Source organism: Salmo salar, chromosome ssa04 (assembly GCF_905237065.1).
Source record: "Salmo salar chromosome ssa04, Ssal_v3.1, whole genome shotgun sequence".
NCBI classification, from domain to species: Eukaryota; Metazoa; Chordata; class Actinopteri; order Salmoniformes; family Salmonidae; genus Salmo; species Salmo salar.
In genome coordinates this window covers 7,431,610-7,454,596 of record NC_059445.1, presented here as the reverse complement: position 1 = coordinate 7,454,596, position 22,987 = coordinate 7,431,610, and the positions used below count along the sequence as shown (strand labels likewise).

The following is a 22,987-nucleotide window of genomic DNA, read 5'->3' as shown; positions in this document are numbered from 1 at the left end:
GATGGGTCCGGGTGCGCCAACACGGGCGCGTCGGTGAACAGTGTCTTCAACTTCTTGAAGGCTCCGTCCGCCTCCGTCGACCATCTCAAACGCGCCGGCCCCCCCTTCAGCAGTGAGGTAATGGGAGCCGCTACCTGGCCAAACCCCCGGATAAACCTCCGGTAGTCGTTGGCAAAGCCCAAGAACCGCTGCACTTCCTTCACCGTGGTTGGAGTCGGCCAATTACGCACAGCCTTAACGCGGTCACACTCCATCACCACCCCCGTGGTGGAAATGCGATAACCCAGAAAGGAGACGGCTCGTTTGAAAAACTCACACTTCTCAGCCTTAACGTATAGGTCATGCTCCAGCAGTCTACCAAGCACCTTGCGCACCAAAGACACATGCGCGGAGCGGGTGGCGGAATATATCAGAATGTCATCGATATAGACAATCACGCCCTGCCCGTGCAGGTCCCTGAGAATCTCGTCAACAAAGGATTGAAAGACGGCTGGAGCATTTTTCAACCCATACGGCATGACGAGGTACTCATAATGGCCTGATGTGGTACTAAAGGCGGTTTTCCACTCATCTCCCTTCTTGATACGCACCAGGTTATACGCGCTCCTGAGATCCAATTTTGTGAAGAACTGTGCTCCGTGAAATGATTCCACCGCCGTAGCGATAAGAGGTAGTGGGTAACTAAACCCCACCGTGATCGCGTTTAGACCTCTATAATCAATGCACGGACGCAGACCTCCCTCCTTTTTCTTCACAAAAAAGAAACTCGAGGAAGCGGGTGAGATGGAGGGCCGAATGTACCCGTGTCCCAAGGATTCCGTAACGTATGTCTCCATAGCCGCCGTCTCCTCTTGTGACAAGGGGTACACGTGACTCCTGGGAAGCGCAGCGTTAACCTGGAGATCTATCGCACAATCCCCTTGTCAATGAGGTGGTAATTTAGTCGCTCTCTTTTTACAAAAAGCGATCGCCAAATCGGCGTATTCAGGGGGAATGCGCACGGTGGACACCTGGTCTGGACTCTCCACCGACGTGGCACCTATGGAAACTCCTAGACACCTCCCTGAACACTCCTCCGACCACCCCTGGAGAACCCCCTGTTTCCATGAAATGAGGGGATTGTGACCAGCCAGCCAGGAGACCCCCAGCACCACCGGAAACGCAGGTGACCGTAGACTCCCTGACTAGCCCTGACCCTAATGGTCGGCTATCTAAGGAGTGCACGGGGAAGGGGGAATCTATCGGCACCCGTGGAATGCCCAGCTTAATGGCAAGTCCACGGTCCATAAAGTTCCCAGCTGCGCCTGAATCGACTAGCGCCCTATGCTGGGAAGAGGGAAAAAATTGAGAAAATGAAACAGGCAAAAACACATGACCAACAGGGGGTTCTGGGCGAATCTGGTGCTGACTCATCTGAGGTGACCGAGAAGTGTTCTGCCTGCCTTCACGACTCCCAGACTGGCTCCTCCAGCACCGGTCGGCCGTGTGTCCTCTCCGACCACAGCTGGTGCAGGAGGAGCCACCTCCTCCGGTGCCCCTTGGCACGGCCCCCCTTACCTCCATAGGGGTAGGGGCGGGGGTGCACGGGGGTGGAACGGGCAGGACCCTCTCCGAACGCCCGCGGGCAGCCAGCAAATTGTCCAACCGTATGGACATATCAATGAGTTCGTCCAGGGATAGATTGGTGTCCCTACAGGCCAGCTCCCTGCGGACGTCCGCCCGGAGACTACACCGGTAGTGGTCTATGAGGGCCCTGTCATTCCACCCCGCTCCAGCAGCCAAGGTCCTAAACTCCAGCGCGAAGTCTTGAGCGCTCCTCGTCTCCTGCCTGAGGTGGAACAGCCGTTCCAAGCGGCGGGTGAACTCTGGGTAGTGGTCCCTCGCCGAGTCTGGAGCGTTCCAGACCGCATTAGCCCACTCCAGAGCTCGGCCCGTCAGGCAGGAAACGAGGGCACTCACGCTCTCCTCTCCTGTAGGAGCAGGTCTCACGGTGGCCAGGTACAACTCTAACTGGAGAAGAAACCCCTTGCACCCAGCCGCCGTCCCATCGTACTCCCTCGGGAGTGCCAGGCGAAGCGCGCCAGAGCCAGACGTCGTAGGAGGAGGAGATGGTTGTATCGGGGGGGTGTAGGTGGAGAGAGGATACCACTCCTCTCCCATCGGTCCATCCTCTCCATCATCTGGTCCATGGCGGATCCGATGCGATGCAGGACCGATGTATTATGCAGGACACGTTCCTCCATCGAGGGTAGTGGAGTGCCCGCTGCTCCCGCTGATTCCATGCTCTTTGTGGCGCGGGATTCTGTAACGGCTTGTCTGTTGTGTGGCGGAAAGAAGCGCAGGAAGCAACAACAGGGAAAATACAATCGACAAGCACAGTCGAACAAAACGCAGTCGACACAGAAAGACAATCCCGCACAATAGGGAGCGGGTCAGCTGAACTAAATAGCCCTCTTATTTGACTAACTCAGGGCAGGTGAGAAATCATAAAAAAGGGAAAAACAAAAAGGGAATCGGTGGTAGCTAATAGGCCGGTGACGACGACCGCCGAGCGCCACCCGAGCAGGAGGGGGCGCCACCGTCGGTAGGAATCGTGACAGGGGGTTGGGCTTGAATGAAAGAGCGGGAAGACTTAAGAACAAAGAAACAGCAGCTATGCTATCGTAAATACAGAATCTTATGCATTCTAAATTACCGCCCATTTGGAAAAGGAAAATGCAATAAATATTTACTCTGAGCTGCGCTTCGGTAGATTGGTCGTAGATGCTGGCCGGGTTGGCCAACAGATCTTCCGGTCCTCGGAAGAATGTCTCTGGTGGTAAATTGGATACGTGGTGGTATCTTCATCTGTGGTAGACTGGATCCGTCGTCCGTCCTTTCCTAGCCCACGTCTACTGCGGCCGCTGCTAACTCAACGGCTAGGAAGTATCACTTCTGTAGTGAATAAGTTCAAAGTTCATACCATTCACAACCAAAGCTCACGCCGACATTGGCTTAGTTCTGTACTTGACATGTGTGTCCTTGTAACGCAGAGGCTGCAGACCTCACGTAGTGGAACTCTGGAGAACATTGGTCATTGTCTTATATAGTGGCGAGGGGAGGAGGGTGTGTTTCATCGTTTATAACCCCTGTCTCTTCACAGGGGCGGGCCACTGATCAAGCAGGGCACTTTCCTTATGAAAACCCAATTCTCTCAATTGGAAGCTAAAATTACATTTAATCTCCTAACAAACAATTTCAATATCAAACATTTCAATTGCATAACAATTTCATGTGACTCTGATAACTAGAGGGTGTATACTTTCCCAGGTACAGTTTATGTCGTCCTGTCATCAGTCATAATGTTTCAGATAAAAACCGAACTGACATCCATACTCATTAAGTTACAAAGCATATTTCCAACTGGTATATTACCAAAATATGGTTCCTTTTCTCCATTTGTTTGATGTTCCCAGACTCTCTATATTTAACAAATGCTATTCAACAGTCCTTCAGTAGGGTCAGAAAGAGAGGGGAAGGGAGAAAGGTATTTATGGGGGGGTCATAAACCTTACCCACAGGCCAACGTCATGACAGGGGACAGGTCGAAATACATTAAATATTCATGGACATTTAGCTAGCTTGCTTTTGCTAAATATAATACCTGAAATGGACAAGGTCCTTTTTTTTCTGGATCTTTGTAGAATTTTGGCCCATTTTGAGTCACACAAAATCGTGTGTTCGCTACTCCGACTATTAGTCCACAGATAAAATGGGAAATGTAGTTTATTTCTAGTGATCTCTCCTCTTCACTGTTCTTCTTTTTCTGTGGACTTTATATAGGCAATTGGCAACCAACTTTAAGGTGCATTACCACCACCACCAACTGGCCTGGAGGGTAGACCTCAGTTATGCTTTCAATCACCCAGGTGGGTATATGCTCCTAAAAAAACAACGAGGAGATGGGATTATATTTATATTACTTAACTAGGCAAGTTAGTTAAGAAAAAATTCTTATTTCCTATGACGGCCTAACTACAGGGTGTGCCCCGGAGCAAATTAGGGTTAAGTACCTTGCTCAAGGACACATCGACAGGTTTTTCACCTTGTCAACTCAGCTATTCGAACCAGCAACCTTTCAGATACTGGCCCAATGCTCTAACTGCTAGGCTACCTGCGAGAGGCAGGACTTGTAGTGCGACAGACAGTGACACTTTTATTACCGCCTTGCACGCTCTTGCCTGTATCCAGCTGGTCGAGTCCCACAGCTGCAAACAAGAGTTGCAAACAAGAGTCACTATTAGACACAATTAGATATGTTTATCCTTGTTCGTTCACAGCATGATCGCTTTGATTGTTGTATAATTCCTTCTTGCATTTATGCACCCTCCTCCTCTCACCTTTTCCGTTCGCTTGTGGACTTCAGTGCACACTACATCAGCTGTCTGTGACCAGGTCAAAAACCTTTCCAAGCCAAAACATATAATAATCCAAACGCTCTACGCTCTAGCCTAGTGGTTAGAGTCTTGGACTTGTAACCAAAAGGTTGCAAAATCGAATCCCCGAGCTGACAAGGTAAAAATATTTTGTTCTGCCCCTGCCACTGTTCCTAGGCTGTCATTCAAAATAAGAATTTGTGATTAACTGCCTTGACAAGTTAAATAAAGATAAAATAACCACTAACCACTACAGACAGCCTACATTGTTGTCACCATTTCTTCTAATTTCATAGCTAGTCAACATAGCTACTAGAACTAATGCGTTAGTAAACCCACTACAATCATGCAGTACGGTGTACAGTGGGCAAGCAGTTGATCAGTTACACCAGCGGGCCCGGTGGCAATACATTTATAAAACCAAAAGCTTACCTTGACTTGGAAGAGTTCCAGTGTTGGATAGACATAGCCAGCTAGCTAACATATTATCCCTCTCTATTTTAGTCGGGTGTTTGAGTAGGTTAAACTAACTAGCTGCATTTGCTAGCTAAGTGAAAGTGGAAAAAAATACAACAAAATATAGCTAGCTCTCTCTGTCTCTTGATTCTCCTTCATTTTTAAAGAATTGAATTTGTTCTAAACTGTTTAACTATTGTCTTTCACTCTCTTTGAGTCACCTACTCACCACATGTTATGCTCTGCAGTGCTAGCTAGCTTTAGCTTATGCTGTAAGTACTAGATTTATTCTCTGATCCTTTGATTAGGTGGACAAAATATCAGTTCATGCTGCAAGAACTCTGATAGGTTGGAGGACATCCTCTGGAAGTTGTCATAATTACTCTGTAAGTCTATGGAAGGGTGTGAGAACCATGAGCCTCCTACGTTTTGTATTGACATCAATGTACCCAGAGGAGGAGGTAAACTATCTGTCCTCCGGTTACACCATGGTGCTATCCTACAGAGTGCTGTTTAAGCTACTGTAGACCTCAAATTGCATTAATATTTAGAATAGTTTTATCTAAAGAGGATAACTGTATTAATGTTTCACTATTTTTATTTTTATAAAATTCTTTGGATGGTCCTCCCCTTCCTCCTCTGAGGAGCCTCCACTGCTGGGATCATTGGCCTGTCTGTCCACTGTAAGTTTATTATTTGTGCCATATGTGCATTGCTTATCCCCTAGTTGTAAGAGATTGTTACTACTTACATGATGTTTTAGCTAGTAACTATGTATTTATACTCTGAGGATAAAAGGAACAACTTGTGAAGGAGTTTTTATGTTTACAAGACTAACACAACTGCAGAGAGACCAGCTACAGACCAGTTACAACAACATGACTGAAAAGAGAGACCAGCTACAGACCAGCTACACCAACCTGACTAAAAGAGAGAGGCCAACCAAAGACAAGTTACAGAAACCTTACTGAAGAGTGAGACCAGCTACAGACCAGTTACAACAACCTGGCTGAGGAGAGACACCATTAGACTCCTGATAAGTGCACACACACTACTCAGAAGTCAGATAAAAATGTAAAAAATGAGAAGATGCCGCAGCCACAACTACCCATGTAATTTGTTGCTCAACTTTCTGCTTTTGAAACTTCCCTATGGTTAACAGCTACAGCAGTAAGTCACACAGACAGAGACACAGATGACACAGAGAGAGATGAAGGGAGACATAGAGACAAACAGACACAGAGAGATAGAGGCAGTGATATCACTAGAACCTAGAATTAACATATAGAAGACCTACATAGAAAGAAAGCATCAAACATTGTTGGAGATGTCTAAGGCCATCTATGCTGAGCCAGATATGACCACGAAGAAAACATTGTTGGAGATGTCTGATGCCATCTATGCTGAACCAGATATGCCCAAGAAGAAAACATTGTTGGAGATGTCTGAAGCCATCTATGCTGAGCCAGATATGACCAAGAGATTTGACAGAGGTGAGATGGAGGAAATGATTGTGGATATCTACGTCAGTGCAGACACCCTGAGAGACGGTGAGACCAGCACCAAGAGAGAAGAGACAGCAGACACTGCTCCTAATAATGGACCAGGAGACCAGAACTCAGGTAACACAGACAGACAGACAGACAGACAGACAGACAGACAGACAGACAGACAGACAGACAGACAGACAGACAGACAGACAGACAGACAGACAGACAGACAGACAGACAGACAGACAGACAGACAGACAGACAGACAGACAGACAGACAGACAGACAGACACACAAACAAGTGAAAAGTACGTCACGCTGCATACTTAGCAAGTGCCACTTATTCATTGGTTCGAACTTGGGACCTCTGCCTTGCTAGCAGACGTGACTGCCTGAAGCGTCTTACGAGTCACCCTCATGCGAAAAGTAATCTATTGGCTGGCGCAAGCGGGGACACTTCAGGCTGAGGAGTAAGTTTCACACATCCCCATGTGATACACATGCACACACACACACACACACACACACACACACACACACACACACACACACACACACACACACACACACACACACACACACACACACACACACACACACACACACACACACATATATAAAATCTTATTTTATGTGTCCACAGAGCCTGATAGCTCAGGGAAGAGACCCTTCCTAGTTGCTGCAGTGTGTCTGGGGCTGCTGTGTGTTCTCCTACTGGCTGGGATCATAGGCCTGTCTGTCTACTGTGAGTTTGTTTCATATGTTCAATGCTTATCACATAGTTGTAAGATGTGCTGGTTACTAGGCCTATTTACCTGGTGTTTAGGCTAGTAACTATGTATTTATACTTACAGATAAAAGAGCCACCAAAGATTCTGAAGATTGCAGGACCATCCTGTCAAAGAGGTTTTCCATTTCTAAGACGAACGCAGCTGCAGAGAGAGACGAGCTACAGACCAGTTACAACAACCTGACTAAAGAGAGAGACCAGTTAAGGACCAGTTACAACAACCTGAATAAGCAGAGAGACCAGCTACAGACCAGTTACAACAGCCTGACTAACGAGAGAGACCAGTTACAGACCAGCTACAACAACCTGACTAAAGAGAGAGACCAGTTACAGACCAGATACAACAACCTGACTAAAGAGAGAGACCAGCTACAGACAAGTTACAACAACCTGACTAACGAGAGAGACCAGTTACAGACCAGCTACAACAACCTGACTAAAGAGAGAGACCAGTTACAGACCAGATACAACAACCTGACTGAGGAGAGAGACCAGTTACAGACCAGCAACAACAACCTGACTAAAGAGAGAGACCAGTTACAGACAAGTTACAACAACCTGACTGAGGAGAGAGACCAGTTAAAGACCAGTTTATACAACCTGACTAAAGAGAGACCAGTTACAGACTAGTTACTACAACCTGACTGAGGAGAGAGACCAGTTAAAGACCCGTTTATACAACCTGACTAAAGAGAGACCAGTTACAGACAAGTTACAACACCCTGACTGAGGAGAGAGACCAGTTACAGACCAGTTACAACAACCTGACTGAGGAGAGAGACCAGTTAAAGACCAGTAACTACAACCTAACAGAGGAGAGAGACCAGTTACAGACTAGTTACTACAACCTGACTGAGAGAGACCAGTTAAAGACCAGTTTATACAACCTGACTAAAGAGAGACCAGTTACAGACAAGTTACAACAACCTGACTGAGGACAGAGACCAGTTAAAGACCAGTTACTACAACCTGACTGAGGACAGAGACCAGTTAAAGACCAGTTACTACAACCTGACTGAGGAGAGAGACCAGTTAAAGACCAGTTACTACAACCTGACTGAGGACAGAGACCAGTTAAAGACCAGTTACTACAACCTGACTGGAGAGAGAGACCAGTTAAAGACCAGTTACTACAACCTGACTGAGGAGAGAGACCAGTTACAGACCAGTAACTACAACCTTATAGAGGAGAGAGACCAGTTACAGACTAGTTACTACAACCTGACTGAGGAGAGAGACCAGTTAAAGACCAGTTTATACAACCTGACTAAAGAGAGACCAGTTACAGACAAGTTACAACAACCTGACTGAGGACAGAGACCAGTTAAAGACCAGTTACTACAACCTGACTGAGGACAGAGACCAGTTAAAGACCAGTTACTACAACCTGACTGAGGAGAGAGACCAGTTAAAGACCAGTTACTACAACTTGACTGAGGACAGAGACCAGTTAAAGACCAGTTACTACAACCTGACTGGAGAGAGAGACCAGTTAAAGACCAGTTACTACAACCTGACTGGAGAGAGAGACCAGTTAAAGACCAGTTAGTACAACCTGACTGAAGAGTGAGATCGGCTGGAGAAAGAGGAGAGGAGATAGTAGGAGAGGAATCTTTGAAATACTAATTGAGATAGAGCCTTAGTGTCAGAGAGAACCATAGAGGAAGAAGAAAATTAAGAGAATGAGGAAGAGAGAAAAAACAAGATAAATAATTGTAGTGTTTAAATTTAGAGGAGAGTATGTAGACATACTGTACTCTGTAAAATGCTTCTATTAATTATTTTCATTAGCAACATTGCCATTGGCTTATGCTTATTTTATTTATTTTATTGCTTTGTTTTTCATAAACAGATCAGCTATAACACCCTGACGAAAGACATAGACCAGTTAAAACCCAGTTACAACAACCTGACTGAGGAGAGAGACCAGTTACAGACCAGTTACATCAACCCGACTGAGGAGAGAGACCAGTTACAGACCAGTTACATCAACCTGACTGAGGAGAGAGACCAGTTACAGACTAGTTACATCAACCTGACTGAGGAGAGAGACCAGTTACAGACCAGTTACATCAACCTGACTGAGGAGAGAGACCAGTTACAGACTAGTTACATCAACCTGACTGAGGAGAGAGACCAGTTACAGACCAGTTACATCAACCTGACGAAAGACATAGACCAGTTACAACAACCTGACTGAGGAGAGAGACCAGTTACCGACCAATTACAACAACCTGACTAAAGAACGCGACCAGCTACAGAACAGTTACAACAAACTGACTAAAGAGAGAGACTGGTTCCAGACCAGTTAAAACAACCTGACTGAGGAGAGAGACGAGCTACAGACCAGTTACAATAACCTGACTGAGGAGAGAGACCACCTAGAGACCTGTTACAACGACCTGACTAAAGAGAGAGACAAGTCACAGACCAGTTACAACAACCTGACTGAGGAGAGAACAGTTATATACTGTTGTCACGTCCTGACCATGGTAAGCTGTTATTTTCTATGGTAGAGTAGGTCAGGGCGTGACAGGGGGGTTTATTCTGTGTTCTATTTCTATGTTCTTAGGTTCTAGTTTTTGTATTTCTATGTTGGTTTGTTTGGGATGATCTCCAATTAGAAGCGTGTGGAAGGCTACCTGAAATGTTTGACCCAAGTTAAACAATGTAAAGGCAATGCTACCAAATAGTAAATGAGTGTATGTAAACTTCTGACCCACTGGGAATGTGATGAAAGAAATAAAAGCTGAAATAAATCAAACTCTCTACTATTATTCTGACATTTCACATTCTTAAAATAAAGTGTTTATCCTAATTGACCAAAGACAGGGAATTTTTACTAGGATTAAATGTCAGGAATTGTCAATCACTGAGTTTAAATGTATTTGGCTAAGGTGTATGTAAACTTCTGACTTCAACTGTATATGTTTACAACAAAGAAGTGGAAGATATCAGAATAGGGGCATTGGGGAATAACAACATATTGTACGGAATACATTTGTACTGTAGTGAAGCTGTCTCTATAGTAATGCAAGATCATGTGAAATGTCAATTGCTATGGAAATGCTGGGATGTGTTTTTCAATGATGTTAAATGTAATTATGATGCAACTATGATGGTGATACGATATGGTTTACAATTATCATCATGAATATTAAGGCTATACACACTACATGTTACACAACCATGCACATTGGCTGAGTTATTATTTATTTGGACAGAACATATTATAGTCTTACTCTTATACAGACATCGTACACACTCACTAAATCACATCCAATATCATACACATCAACTTACTCAGATTTACTACACACGTAATATCTTGGCTCAATTTTCTAACAATTTTCCAATAAAGCAAAAATTGCTAGAACCTATTTCTTGAATTCTAAATATCAGACATTTGAAAGCTCTGATTTTGACCGTCATAATACCTCTGATGGCAGTAACTTTACAAGCACTAATTGTGGTCAATTTAGACTGAGAATAGTATCTGGTTATGATAAGTGGTGAAATAAGTATAGCCAGTTATTAGTGTAACGGTTTAGCAGATTATAAAAAAGATCCGTTTTTACATGGCTAAACGAAAAGGAATATAACATATACTGTTTACAGGAAACTCACTCTACATCCTTAGATGAAGTTGCGTGGAAAAAGGAATGGGGTGATGAAATCATTTTCTGTCATGGACAAAGGAACTCAAAAGGTGTGATGATATTAATTAACAAAAATGTTGATCTGAATGTGCAAAGTCAGAAATGATTCGTAAGGAAGGTGGATCAAGAAATGATTCGTAATATGAAAGTGGACGAAAAAGAGATTTGGCTCATTAATCTATATGGCACAAATCAGGATGATCCATACTTCTTTGAAAATATTTATGCCAATTTATTGAATTTACAGGCAACAAATGGTCAAATCATTGTGGTAAGAGACTGTAATACAGTGTTAAGTACCTTAATGGACCGCAAAGGAAATCACTCTACAAACTATCATCCCCGTGCCCTTAAGAAAATCACAAATATGATGGACACATTAGAAATAGTGAATATTTGGAGACTAGAAAACACCGACCTAGTGAGATATACATGGAGGAGACTTAACCAAGCTAGTCGTCTTGACTGCATTCTTGTCACTTTCTCTCTTGCATCAAATGTTAAAAGAGTTTTAATAGGAGACAGAATGCAATCGGATCATCATCTAATTGGCCTTCACATAACTCTTATAGAATTTCCACGTGTTCATACTTGCGTACTATTGTTTGTACAGATGAACGTGGTACATTCAGGCGTGTGGAGGTCTACAACTTTTTTCTGAGGTCTTGGCTGGAGGCAGGGCTTTCTCCTATAGAGCTCCATTTTTATGGAATGGTCTGCCTACCCATGTGAGAGACACAGACTCGGTCTCAACCTTAAAGTCTTTACTGACTCATCTCTTCAGTAGGTCATATGATTGAGTGTAGTCTGGCCCAGGAGTGTGAAGGTGAACAGAAAGGCTCTGGAGCAACAAACCGCCCTGGCTGTCTCTGCCTGGCCGGTTCCCCTCTCTCCACTGGGATTTTTTGCCTTTAACCCTATTACAGGGGCTGAGACACTGGCTTACTTGTGCTCTTCCATGCCGTCAATAGGAGGGGTGCGTCACTTGAGTGGGTTGAGTCACTGACGTGGTCTTCCTGTCTGGGTTAGCACCCCCCTTGGGTTGTGCCATGGCAGAGATCTTTGTGGGTAATAATCAGCCTTGTCTCAGGATGGTAAGTTGGTGGTTGAAGGTATCACTCTAGTGGTGTGGGGGCTGTGCTTTGGCAAAGTGGGTGTGGTTATATCCTGCCTGTTTGGCCCTGTCCCCTCCTGTCTCAGCCTCCAATATTTATACATTTTACATTTTAGTCATTTAGCAGACGTTCTTATCCAGAGCGACTTACATTAGTGAATGCATACATTTCATACATTTTCTTCTGTACTGGTCCCACATGGGAATCGAACCCACAACCCTGGCATTGCAAACACCATGCTCTACCAACTGAGCCACACGGGACTATGCTGCAGTAGTTTATGTGTCGGGGGGCTAGGGTCAGTCTGTTATATCTGGAGTATTTCTCCTGTCTAATTCTCTCTTTCTCCCTTTCTCTCTTTCTTTCTTTCTCTCTCTCAGAGGACCTGAGCCCTAAGACCATGCCTCAGGACTACCTGGCATGATGACCTGCTTGCTGTCCCCAGTCCACCTGGCCGTGCTGCTGCTCCAGTTTCAACTGGTCTGCCTGCGGCTATGGAACCCTGACCTGTTCACCGGATGTGCTACCTGTCCCAGACCTGCTGTTTTCAACTCTCTAGAGACAGCAGGAGCGGTAGAGATACCATCAATGATCGGCTATGAAAAGCCAACTGACATTTACTCTTGAGGTGCTGACATGTTGCACCCTCGACAACTACTGTGATTATTATTATTTGACCATGCTGGTCATTTATGGACATTTGAACATCTTGGCCATGTTCTGTTATCTTTTTAAGGTATAGTGGGCAGTATTTTCGATTTCGGATGAAAAGCGTTCCCAGAGTAAACTGCCTAATACTCGGGCCCAGAGTCAAATATTTGCATATTATTAGTAGATTTGGATAGAAAACACTCTGAAGTATCTAAAACTGTTTGAATGATGTCTGTGAGTATAACAGAACTCATATGGCAGGCAAAAACCTGAGAAAAATCCAACCAGGAAGTGGGAAATCTGATGCTTGGAGTCTTTTCAAGTTATTGCCTATCTAACACACAGTGACTTAGGGTTCATTTTGCACTTCCTAAGGCTTCCACTAGATGTCAACAGTCTTTAGAACCTTGTTCCAGGATTTTGCAGTGAACAGAGAGCGAACAAGAAGGCCGGGAAGTTGATGACTCAGAAAATGACATGAGTTCATTGGCGCACATTCACGTGATGAAGTAGCTGTGTTCCATAACGTTTTTCAAGACATTGGAATCGTCCGGTTGGAATATTATTGAAGTTTTATGTTAACCTGTTAGGGCTAGGGGGCAGTATTGACACGGCTGGATAAAAAACGTACCCGATTTACTCCTGCCCAGTAACTAGAATATGCATATAATTATTGGCTTTGGATAGAAAACACCCTAAAGTTTCTAAAACTGTTTGAATGGTGTCTGTGAGTATAACAGAACTCATATGGCAGGCCAAAACCTGATAAGATTTCAAGCAGGAAGTGGCCTGTCTGAGAAGTACTGTTTCATCTTGGTTCTTTTTATTGAAGACTCAGGATCTGTGCAATAACGTGACACTTCCTACGGCTTCCATAGGGTCTTAGAGCCCGGGAAAAATCTGAACGATATCGAGGCAGGCTCTGGCTGAAACACTTTATCGCTTTTGGCAAGTGGCCACTCAGAGTACTATGGGCTTAGGCACGTGCCCGCTTCGACCGAATGCTTTCTTTTCCTTTGTCTGTTTATCTAAACGCAGATTCCCGGTCGGAATATTATCGCTTTTTTATGAGAAAAATGGCACAAAAATTGATTTTAAACAGCGGTTGACATGCTTCGAAGTACGGTAATGGAATATTTAGAATTTTTTTGTCACGAATTGCGCCATGCTCGCCACCCTTATTTACTCTTTAGGATAGTGTCTAGAACGCACGAACAAAACGCCGCTGTTTGGATATAACGATGGATTATTTTGGACCAAACCAACATTTGTTATTGAAGTAGAAGACCTGGGAGTGCATTCTGACGAAGACAACAAAGGTAATAACATTTTTCTTATTGTAAATCTGACTTTGATGAGTGCTAAACTTGCTGGGTGTCTAAATAGCTAGCCCTGTGATGCCGGGCTATCTACTGAGAATATTGCAAAATGTGCTTTCACCGAAAAGCTATTTTAAAATCGGACATATCGAGTGCATAGAGGAGTTCTGTATCTATAATTCTTAAAATAATTGTTCTGCTTTTTGTGAACGTTTATCGTGAGTAATTTAGTAAATTCACCGGCAGTGTTCGGTGGGAATGCTAGTCACATACTAGTCACATGCTTATGTAAAAAGCTGTTTTTTGATATAAATATGAACTTGATTGAACAAAACATGCATGTATTGTATAACATAATGTCCTAGGGTTGTCATCTGATGAAGATCATCAAAGGTTAGTGCTACATTTAGCTGTGGTTTGGGTTTATGTGACATTATATGCTAGCTTGAAAAATGGGTGTCTGATTATTTCTGGCTGGGTACTCTGCTGACATAATCTAATGTTTTGCTTTCGTTGTAAAGCCTTTTTGAAATCGGACAGTGTGGTTAGATTAACGAGAGTCTTATCTTTAAAATGGTGTAAAATAGTCATATTTTAGAAAAATTGAAGTAATAGCATATCTAAGGTATTTGAACACGCCACAGGATTCAACTGGCTGTTGAGTAGGTGGGACGCAAGCGTCCCACCTAGCCGATAGAGGTTAAAAAGGCCCTAAAGATTGATGCTATACAACGTTTGACATGTTTCTACGAACGTAAATATAACTTTTTTTAAACTTTTCGTTGTGAAATTTACGGCGCGCTTCCTACATTTGGACGCGCAAACAACAAGGACGTATTTGGACATAAATTATGGACTTTATCGAACAAAACAACATTTATTGTGGACCTGGGATTCCTGGAAGTGCCTTCTGATGAAGATCATCAAAGGTAAGTGAATATTCATAATGCTATTTATGATTTTAGATGACTCCAAAATGGCGGTATCTGTATTGCCTGATGTATTTTTCTGAGCGCCGTACTCAGATTATTGCAAAGTGTGCTTTCCCCTGAAGCTTTTTTGAAATCTGTCACAGCAGTTGCATTAAAAAGATGTTTAGCAGCTGATGTAAGAAGGGCTATATAAATACATTTGATTTGGCTAAATTCTTTTGATTTTCACATGATGTCAAGCAAAGAGGCACTGAGTTTGAAGGTAGGCCTTGAAATCCATCCACAGGTACACCTCCAATTGACTCAAATTATGTCAGTTAGCCTAACAGAAGCTTCTAAAGCCATTACATCATTTTCTGGACTTTTCCAAGCTGTTTAATGAAACGCACAGTCAACTTAGTGTATGTAAACTTCTGACCCACCGGAATTGTGATACAGTGAATTATAAGTGAAATAATCTGTCTGTAAACAATTGTTGGAAAAATGACTTGTGTCATGCACAAAGTAGATGTCCTAACCGACTTGCCAAAACTATAGTTTGTTAACAAGAAATTTGTGAAGTGGTTGAAAAACGAGTTTAATGACTCCAACCTAAGTGCATGTAAACTTCCGACTTCAAATGTACATAGCCACTAAAGCCATTCTCTTTGTCCGTTCCGTTTTCCAGGGGTAATCGTCACACTCGTGTCCTCAGCCTAACCAGTCCGGTACGCATGAGGGGTAGTCTGACAGTCCTGGTCACAACGGGCAATCAAACAGATTTTGCTCTAGTTTCTCTCACTCTTCATAACTCTCTTGTCTCTCACCTCTGCCCTTTTGTGTAGGCTGCTTCCTCCTTTATCCCCAAGCACTCCCTGGCTTAATGAATCACAGTCTTGCCTCGTTGGGGCAGGAAGTCCATATAAGGCTTGGGGGTGGAGCCAGCAACCTGCAACCTATCTCTCCTCAATTACCACTCCCCTAACCTCTCCCTGCCGTCTGCCACAATGTGTATGTATAAGTCCGTATGTGTAAGCGAGCATGTAATTGAGTGTGTGTGTTCATATCCACTTCATAGTGTTCAGATATTTTTACAGTTCCCATACTTTCTTTTTTTCATAACCTGAAGTCCCTGTAGAATTTAGTACAGCCATGGTGTTATGGAGCGGTCTCGGAATAGCTGTCCATCTATAAAGAGTTTGTCCAAAATGAGAAAGGCCTGCTTACCCTTCTCCTTCTGTTGCATCTGTACCAGATACATTTTCTTGCAACGTTCATTTATCTCCCTTGGAAATTGATCATTAAGACCAAATTTGGTTCCTTTAAGCTCCCTTCTGCAGCTTTTGATCAGCTCCTTTTGTTGGTAGTTTTGCGATGGTTGGTTTGGGACCCTTGGTCTTGTCGCTCCTAGCTCCAAGTCTGTGTACTCGGTGGAAAGCCACCTTGTTTACAGTCTCTATAGGAAGTTTCAAGAATGATTGCATGAATTCTCTGATCCCGCCCTCTGGATTATTGGATGCGATTTTCACGCATGCTACGCCTTTGTATGTCTAGTAGCGACTCCTTCATCACCCTGTGTTCCCTGAGTAGACAATCCATGTTGGAATCGTGGATTTTTACTTTGGCTGTTATTGCCTTGTTCAGTGAGAATTTCACTCTGGCTGAACTCCAAACTCCCTCTCAGCCCTGCTACCTCCTCACACATCTTTTCCAGTGTTGCATGGATTCCAGCCAGAGCACTAGCCTCTACTTCAACGTTAAGTAAATCGTCCGTGTCTGTAGATGAATCTGTTTTCTTTTGTGAGGAAGTCGGATCTTTCCATGATGGAGTATGTTGTTCCTCCATAGTGTAAAGCTGTTGATACTCGTCAATTTCCCTCAGGATCTCCTAGTATCCAGGTTGGCTATTTACTGCAACCAGTTGTTTTACAAAAAGATAACAATGAGTCTTTCCCTTGATGCCGACAGGTGTCTGTAGTACAGCCAGCTAGCACTGTTGTTTGGTTAGCGGTGTTTCTTAGCTGTTAAAAATAGCAACATCGCCATGGGCCTTTGCTTAGTTTAAATATTTCCTTGCTTATTTTTCATAAAACAGCGTGACTTGCAGTTGGACACAAACACAGAAGGCAAAACAATCCTGAGAGCACACACACTCTTCACTTTTTAAACTTCAGAGAAAGATGCAGACATGGATTTCCCACCCACACTTCTGCATAACTCTTCACAATGATGTCACACACAGACAGCATAGATAGATCAAAGGCCCATTTATGACTAAAGGCAATTGGTGAGTTACAGATCAGCTACAACAACCTGACTAAAGAGTGAGACCAGCTACAGATCAGCTACAACAACCTGGCTAATGAGAGAGATCAGCTACAGAACAGTTACAACACCCTGACTAAAGAGAGAGATCAACTGGAGATGGAAGAGAGGAGATAGGAGGAGGGGAGATAGGATGAGAGGATTCTTGGAAAGACTAATTGAGATAGAGCCTTAGTCTCAGAGAGAGCCATAGAGGAGGAAGAAGACATTTAAGAGAATGAGAGAGACAAATAATAAGACAAAAAACTGTCTTGATTTTTTTTCATAAAGCAGTGGACACACACACGCACAGACACACAAGGCATATCAGTACTTAGAGCACACACACACACACTTCCCTTTTAAAACTCTGAGAAATATGCAAGCATAGATTTCCCACACACACTTCTGAATAACCGCATAGATAGAGAAAAGCCTCTATACGGCATAAGGCCAATGGTGATGTATGTGATGAAATCAGTGGCTGGCCACAGAGTGCAAGCTAACACGTGACCTTAGTTTGAAGGCTGGGGTGTCAAAGACTCAGTAATGCTATATGATCTATATGTGAATTCAGAGGGTCACATTTTTTATCCACTAAATAATATGATTAATTAAATTCTAACTTGAATCATATGTTTAAAATATGTGCACGGTGGGAAACAAAAATTATTCCGTTAGAAGCTAAAGTGGGGTGAAGTTACGTGGAGGCCAGGGACTTGTTGATTTCACAGTATCTCGTCAGTTAAAACAGTGTCACTTACAGTAAGGGATAGGAACAGACACAGGACATAGGTAACGATATCACAAGAACCTGGGGAGACTTAACATAGACATGTTAGACAGAAAACACAGTACGTTGTTGGAAATGTCTGAGCCCATCTTTACTGAGCCCTCCTGAAGTGTCTTACCAGTTGACGCAACGTGAAAAGTTAGCTATTCGCTGGCGCAAGTGAGGACACTTCAGGCTGAGGAGTATGTTTCACACATCCCCATGTGCTACACACACACATACACACACACACACACACACACACACACACACACACACACACACACACACACACACACACACACACACACACACACACACACACACACACACACACACACACACACACACACACACACACACAGACCTGAAGTGAGAGACAAGCTACAACAACCAGTTACAACAACCTGACTGAGGAGAGAGGCCAGCTAGAGTCCAGTTACAACAACCTGACTGAGGAGAGAGGCCAGCTAGAGTCCAGTTACAACAACCTGACTGAGGAGAGAGGCCAGCTATAGACCAGTTACAACAACCTGACTGAGGAGAGAGGCCAGCTAGAGTCCAGTTACAACAACCTGACTGAGGAGAGAGGCCAGCTAGAGTCCAGTTACAACAACCTGACTGAGGAGAGAGGCCAGCTAGAGTCCAGTTACAACAACCTGACTGAGGAGAGAGGCCAGCTAGAGTCCAGTTACAACAACCTGACTGAGGAGAGAGGCCAGCTATAGACCATTTACAACAACCTGACTGAGGAGAGAGGCCAGCTAGAGTCCAGTTACAACAACCTGACTGAGGAGAGAGGCCAGCTAGAGTCCAGTTACAACAACCTGACTGAGGAGAGAGGCCAGCTAGAGTCCAGTTACAACAACCTGACTGAGGAGAGAGGCCAGCTACAGACCAGTTACAACAACCTGACTGAGGAGAGAGGCCAGCTACAGACCAGTTACAACAACCTGACTGAGGAGAGAGGCCAGCTGGAGAGGGAGGGGAGGATATATGAGGAGAGGAGATAGCAGAGGTGATAGGATGAGAGGAATCTAGGATAGACTCATTGAGAAAGAGCCTTAGTCTCAGAGAGAGACATAGGAGGAAGAAGACATTTAATAGAATGAGAAAGAGAGACAAATAATAGACAAATAATTGTTACGTTTAAATTTAGAGGAGAGTATGTAGACATACAAAATGCTTCTTAATTATTCTTATTAGCAACATTGCCAGAGGTTAATTTTGAGTTTAATTATTTTCTTGCTTTTTTTCCATAAAGCACACACAAACACACCCACACACACACACACTTCCCTTTTAAATCTCTGAGAAATATGCAAGCATAGATTTCCCACACACAATTCTGAATAACAGCATAGATAGAGAAAAGCCCCTATACGGCATTAGGCCAATGGTGATGTATGTGATAATTTTTATCCACTGAATTTTTATCCACTGAAATATAAACTCAGCAAAAAACGAAATGTCACTTTTTCAGGACCCTGTCTTTCAAAGATAATCCAAATAACTTCACAGATCCTCATTGTAAAGGGTTTAACCTGTTAGGGCTAGGGGGCAGTATTTGCACGGCTGGATAAAAAAAATGTACCCGATTTAATCTGGTTACTAATCCTACCCAGTAACTAGAATATGCATATACTTACTATATATGGATAGAAAACACTCTAAAGTTTCTAAAACTGTTTGAATGGTGTCTGTGAGTATAACAGAACTCATTTGGCAGGCAAAACCCTGAGACATTTTCTGACAGGAAGTGGATACCTGATGTGTTGTATTACCTTTAAACCTATCCCATTGAAAAACACAGGGGCTGAGGAATATTTTGGCACTTCCTATTGCTTCCACTAGATGTCACCAGCCTTTACAAAGTGTTTTGAGTCTTCTGGAGGGAGATCCGTGGTGCACTCCATCAACAGCAGGTGCATTTCAAGAGCGCAAATTTGAATCCAAATAAATGTCAAAATTCAAATTTTTCAAACATACAACTATTTTACACCCTTTGAAAGATAAACATCTCCTTAATCTAACCACGTTTTACGATTTCAAAAAGGTTTTACGGCGAAAGCATAAATTTAGAGTATGTTAGGACAGTACATTTACAAGAGTTGTGTGTAATGTTTTGTCAATTCAAAGACAGGGTCACCAAATCCATAAAACCAGCTAAAATGATGCACTAACCTTTTACAATCTCCATCAGATGACACTCCTAGGACATTATGTTAGACAATGCATGCATTTTTAGTTCTATCAAGTTCATATTTATATCCAAAAACAGCGTTTTACTATGGCATTGATGTTGAGGAAATCGTTTCCCTCCAATAACCGGCAGTCAAGTCAACACCACAAATTAAATAATTAAAATTAGAAAACATTGGTAAAATATTATATTGTCATTTAAAGAATTATAGATTTACATCTCTTGAACGCAATCAACTTGCCAGATTTAAAAATAACCTTACTGGGAAATCACACTTTGCAATAATCTGAGCACTGCGCCCAGAAAAATATGCGTTGCGATACAGACTAGACGTCATGTTGGGGAGATCTAAAATCGAAAATACTATGTAAATAATCCATTACCTTTGATTCTCTTCATCAGATGTCACTTCCAGGTATCACAGGTCCATAACGAATGTAGTTTTGTTAAAAAAGCTCATCATTTATGTCCAAAAATCTCCGTCTTGTTAGCACATGATCTAAGCCAGCCGGACTTTCGTCATGAACGAGGGGAAAAAATATATTTACGTTCGTTCAAACATGTCAAACGTTGTATAGCATAAATCATTAGGGCCTTTTTTAACCAGAACATGAATAATATTCAAGGTGGACGAATGCATACTCTTTTATAACGTATTGGAACAAGGGTACCCAACATGAACTCGCGTGCCAGGTGTCTAATGGGCCATCATCGTTCCATGGCTCTTGTTCGGTCAGATCTCCCTCCAGAAGACTCAAAAGACTTGTAAAGGCTGGTGACATCTAGTGGAAGCAATAGGAAGTGCCAAAATATTCCTCAGCCCCTGTGTTTTTCAATGGGATAGGTTTAAAGGTAATACAACACATCAGGTATCCACTTCCTGTCAGAAAATGTCTCAGGGTTTTGCCTGCCAAATGAGTTCTGTTATACTCACAGACACCATTCAAACAGTTTTAGAAACTTTAGGGTGTTTTCTATCCATATATAATAAGTATATGCATATTCTAGTTACTGGGTAGGATTAGTAACCAGATTAAATCGGGTACATTTTTTTTATCCAGCCGTGCAAATACTGCCCCCTAGCCCTAACAGGTTAAGATGGATGACTACGTCAACAAACAGGTTATTGAAGAAAATGAGAACAGAGCAATGAGGAGAGTGAAGACAGACCAATCGCTCAGGTAGAACTAAGAGGACTATCACATACAGACACACAGACAAAGACTTAAGCACATGAACAAAAACACTAAAAAATGCTAACTGATAGCAAATTTGATTTTTAAACAATGTTTTGAGGCTATACATAGTTTGTTTACAATATTGTTTACATAACAAATACTAAAACAGCTTTTATTTTAGATTCTGATAGGGAATGACTGTTGAACTAAGCTCATGAGGCTTTTATAAGTTATCATCTTTAAGAATGGATTGGCAGACTTTATATCATAAAACAGCTGTGAGAAACATTCCTATTGCGGTTGATTATGTCACACACCCACCCTCTTATACGTGTATGTGTGTGTGTGTGTGTGTGTGTGTGTGTGTGTGTGTGTGTGTGTGTGTGTGTGTGTGTGTGTGTGTGTGTGTGTGTGTGTGTGTGTGTGTGTGTGTGTGTGTGTGTGTGTGTGTGTGTGTGTGTGTGTGTATTTGTATTCTTGTGCACGCGTGTGTTTGTGGGTACATGTGTGTGTGTTCTCACATCAGTGTGTATCTCCTCAGGACCTAAGGATTCAGGGAGAACACTCTACAGGATGGTTGCTGTGAGCTTTGGGATGCTGTGTGTTCTACAAGTCACTCTCAACATCTCCCTGAGACTAGTCTGTGAGTGTATTGTTATCTAATCATCATTTCCAATCCCCCATATATTTTTCGGGTAAATATATATATATCCATATACATACACGCATGCATACATATACACATATATACATGCACATACCTATACAGATATACATACTTTTTTAAGAATATACCTTTATTATTCCCCGCAAACCCTACCACCCTCCCCCCAATTGGAGTAATCTAATAAACACTTAGGCTTCTACCTTCAGTTTATACATCTTATACACATTTTACAGACACAATCTATTTTACAATAGTTATATTTTGTTTGTTTTTAGTCCTTCCTCTATTTCTGATGTCCATCCAGTTTGATTTCTATTTGTAACTGTGCTATTTCACAAAATGTCTGAACCTATATACATTTTACAGACCCCGTATGTTTTACATTGGTTAACTTGTTATTAGTCCCACCCTTCAGCTCCATTCAACCCCTCCCATCTATCTCTCAACATCATCCATTTTGGATTTCTATTTGCCATATATTTTTCAACTGTGCTGTGATGCTTCACAAAAGTACTGAACCTTTCTATTCTCATAGCTTCTACAGATTGTAAATTAAAAATATTTTTTGGCTAAAATAATTATTATATTATTGATTGATTGACTATGGCTTTTCAAATCACCCAGTATTGCTATCTGCAGCGTTAGTTCTAGGCAAATGTTGCAATTCTTCAGCCATTCATGGACCTGTGACCAAAAACAATACCAAAATAAATGATCTAATGATTCTGCCTCCTCACAGCAAAATCTGCAGAGCTGGGAAGATTGTATTTCTTCATATATATAACATTCTATTGGTTGCAAGAATTTTGTATAGTAATTTCAATTGAAAAATGTGAAGTTTTGAATCCGGCGTTCTTTTGCGTATCAAATCATAAACCATGTGCCATGGAATGGGTACATCGAAAATCTCTTCCCAACTATTTTGCAATTTATATGGCACAGCTGTCAGTTTTTTGGTCCTTAAATGAAATTGGTATATGTTTTTATTTATCACACTTTTCTTTAACCTTTTATGTTCTTTAATACAAGGCCGACATACAAGTTCCTTACTTTATTC

The 22,987-nt window shown here is 42.6% G+C and overlaps 1 protein-coding gene across 1 annotated transcript in view; it reads left to right on the top strand.

Moving 5' to 3' along the window:
- The first annotated feature begins 6,198 nt into the window (after nt 1-6,198).
- The window catches only part of LOC106602244 (uncharacterized), a 60,762-nt gene continuing 43,973 nt past the window's right edge, over nt 6,199-22,987 (top strand). The window contains exons 1-2 of the mRNA XM_045717612.1: nt 6,199-6,493; nt 18,432-18,599. Coding sequence (XP_045573568.1) covers nt 6,199-6,493; nt 18,432-18,599 — 463 coding nt within the window. The remainder of the gene's footprint in view (nt 6,494-18,431; nt 18,600-22,987) is intronic.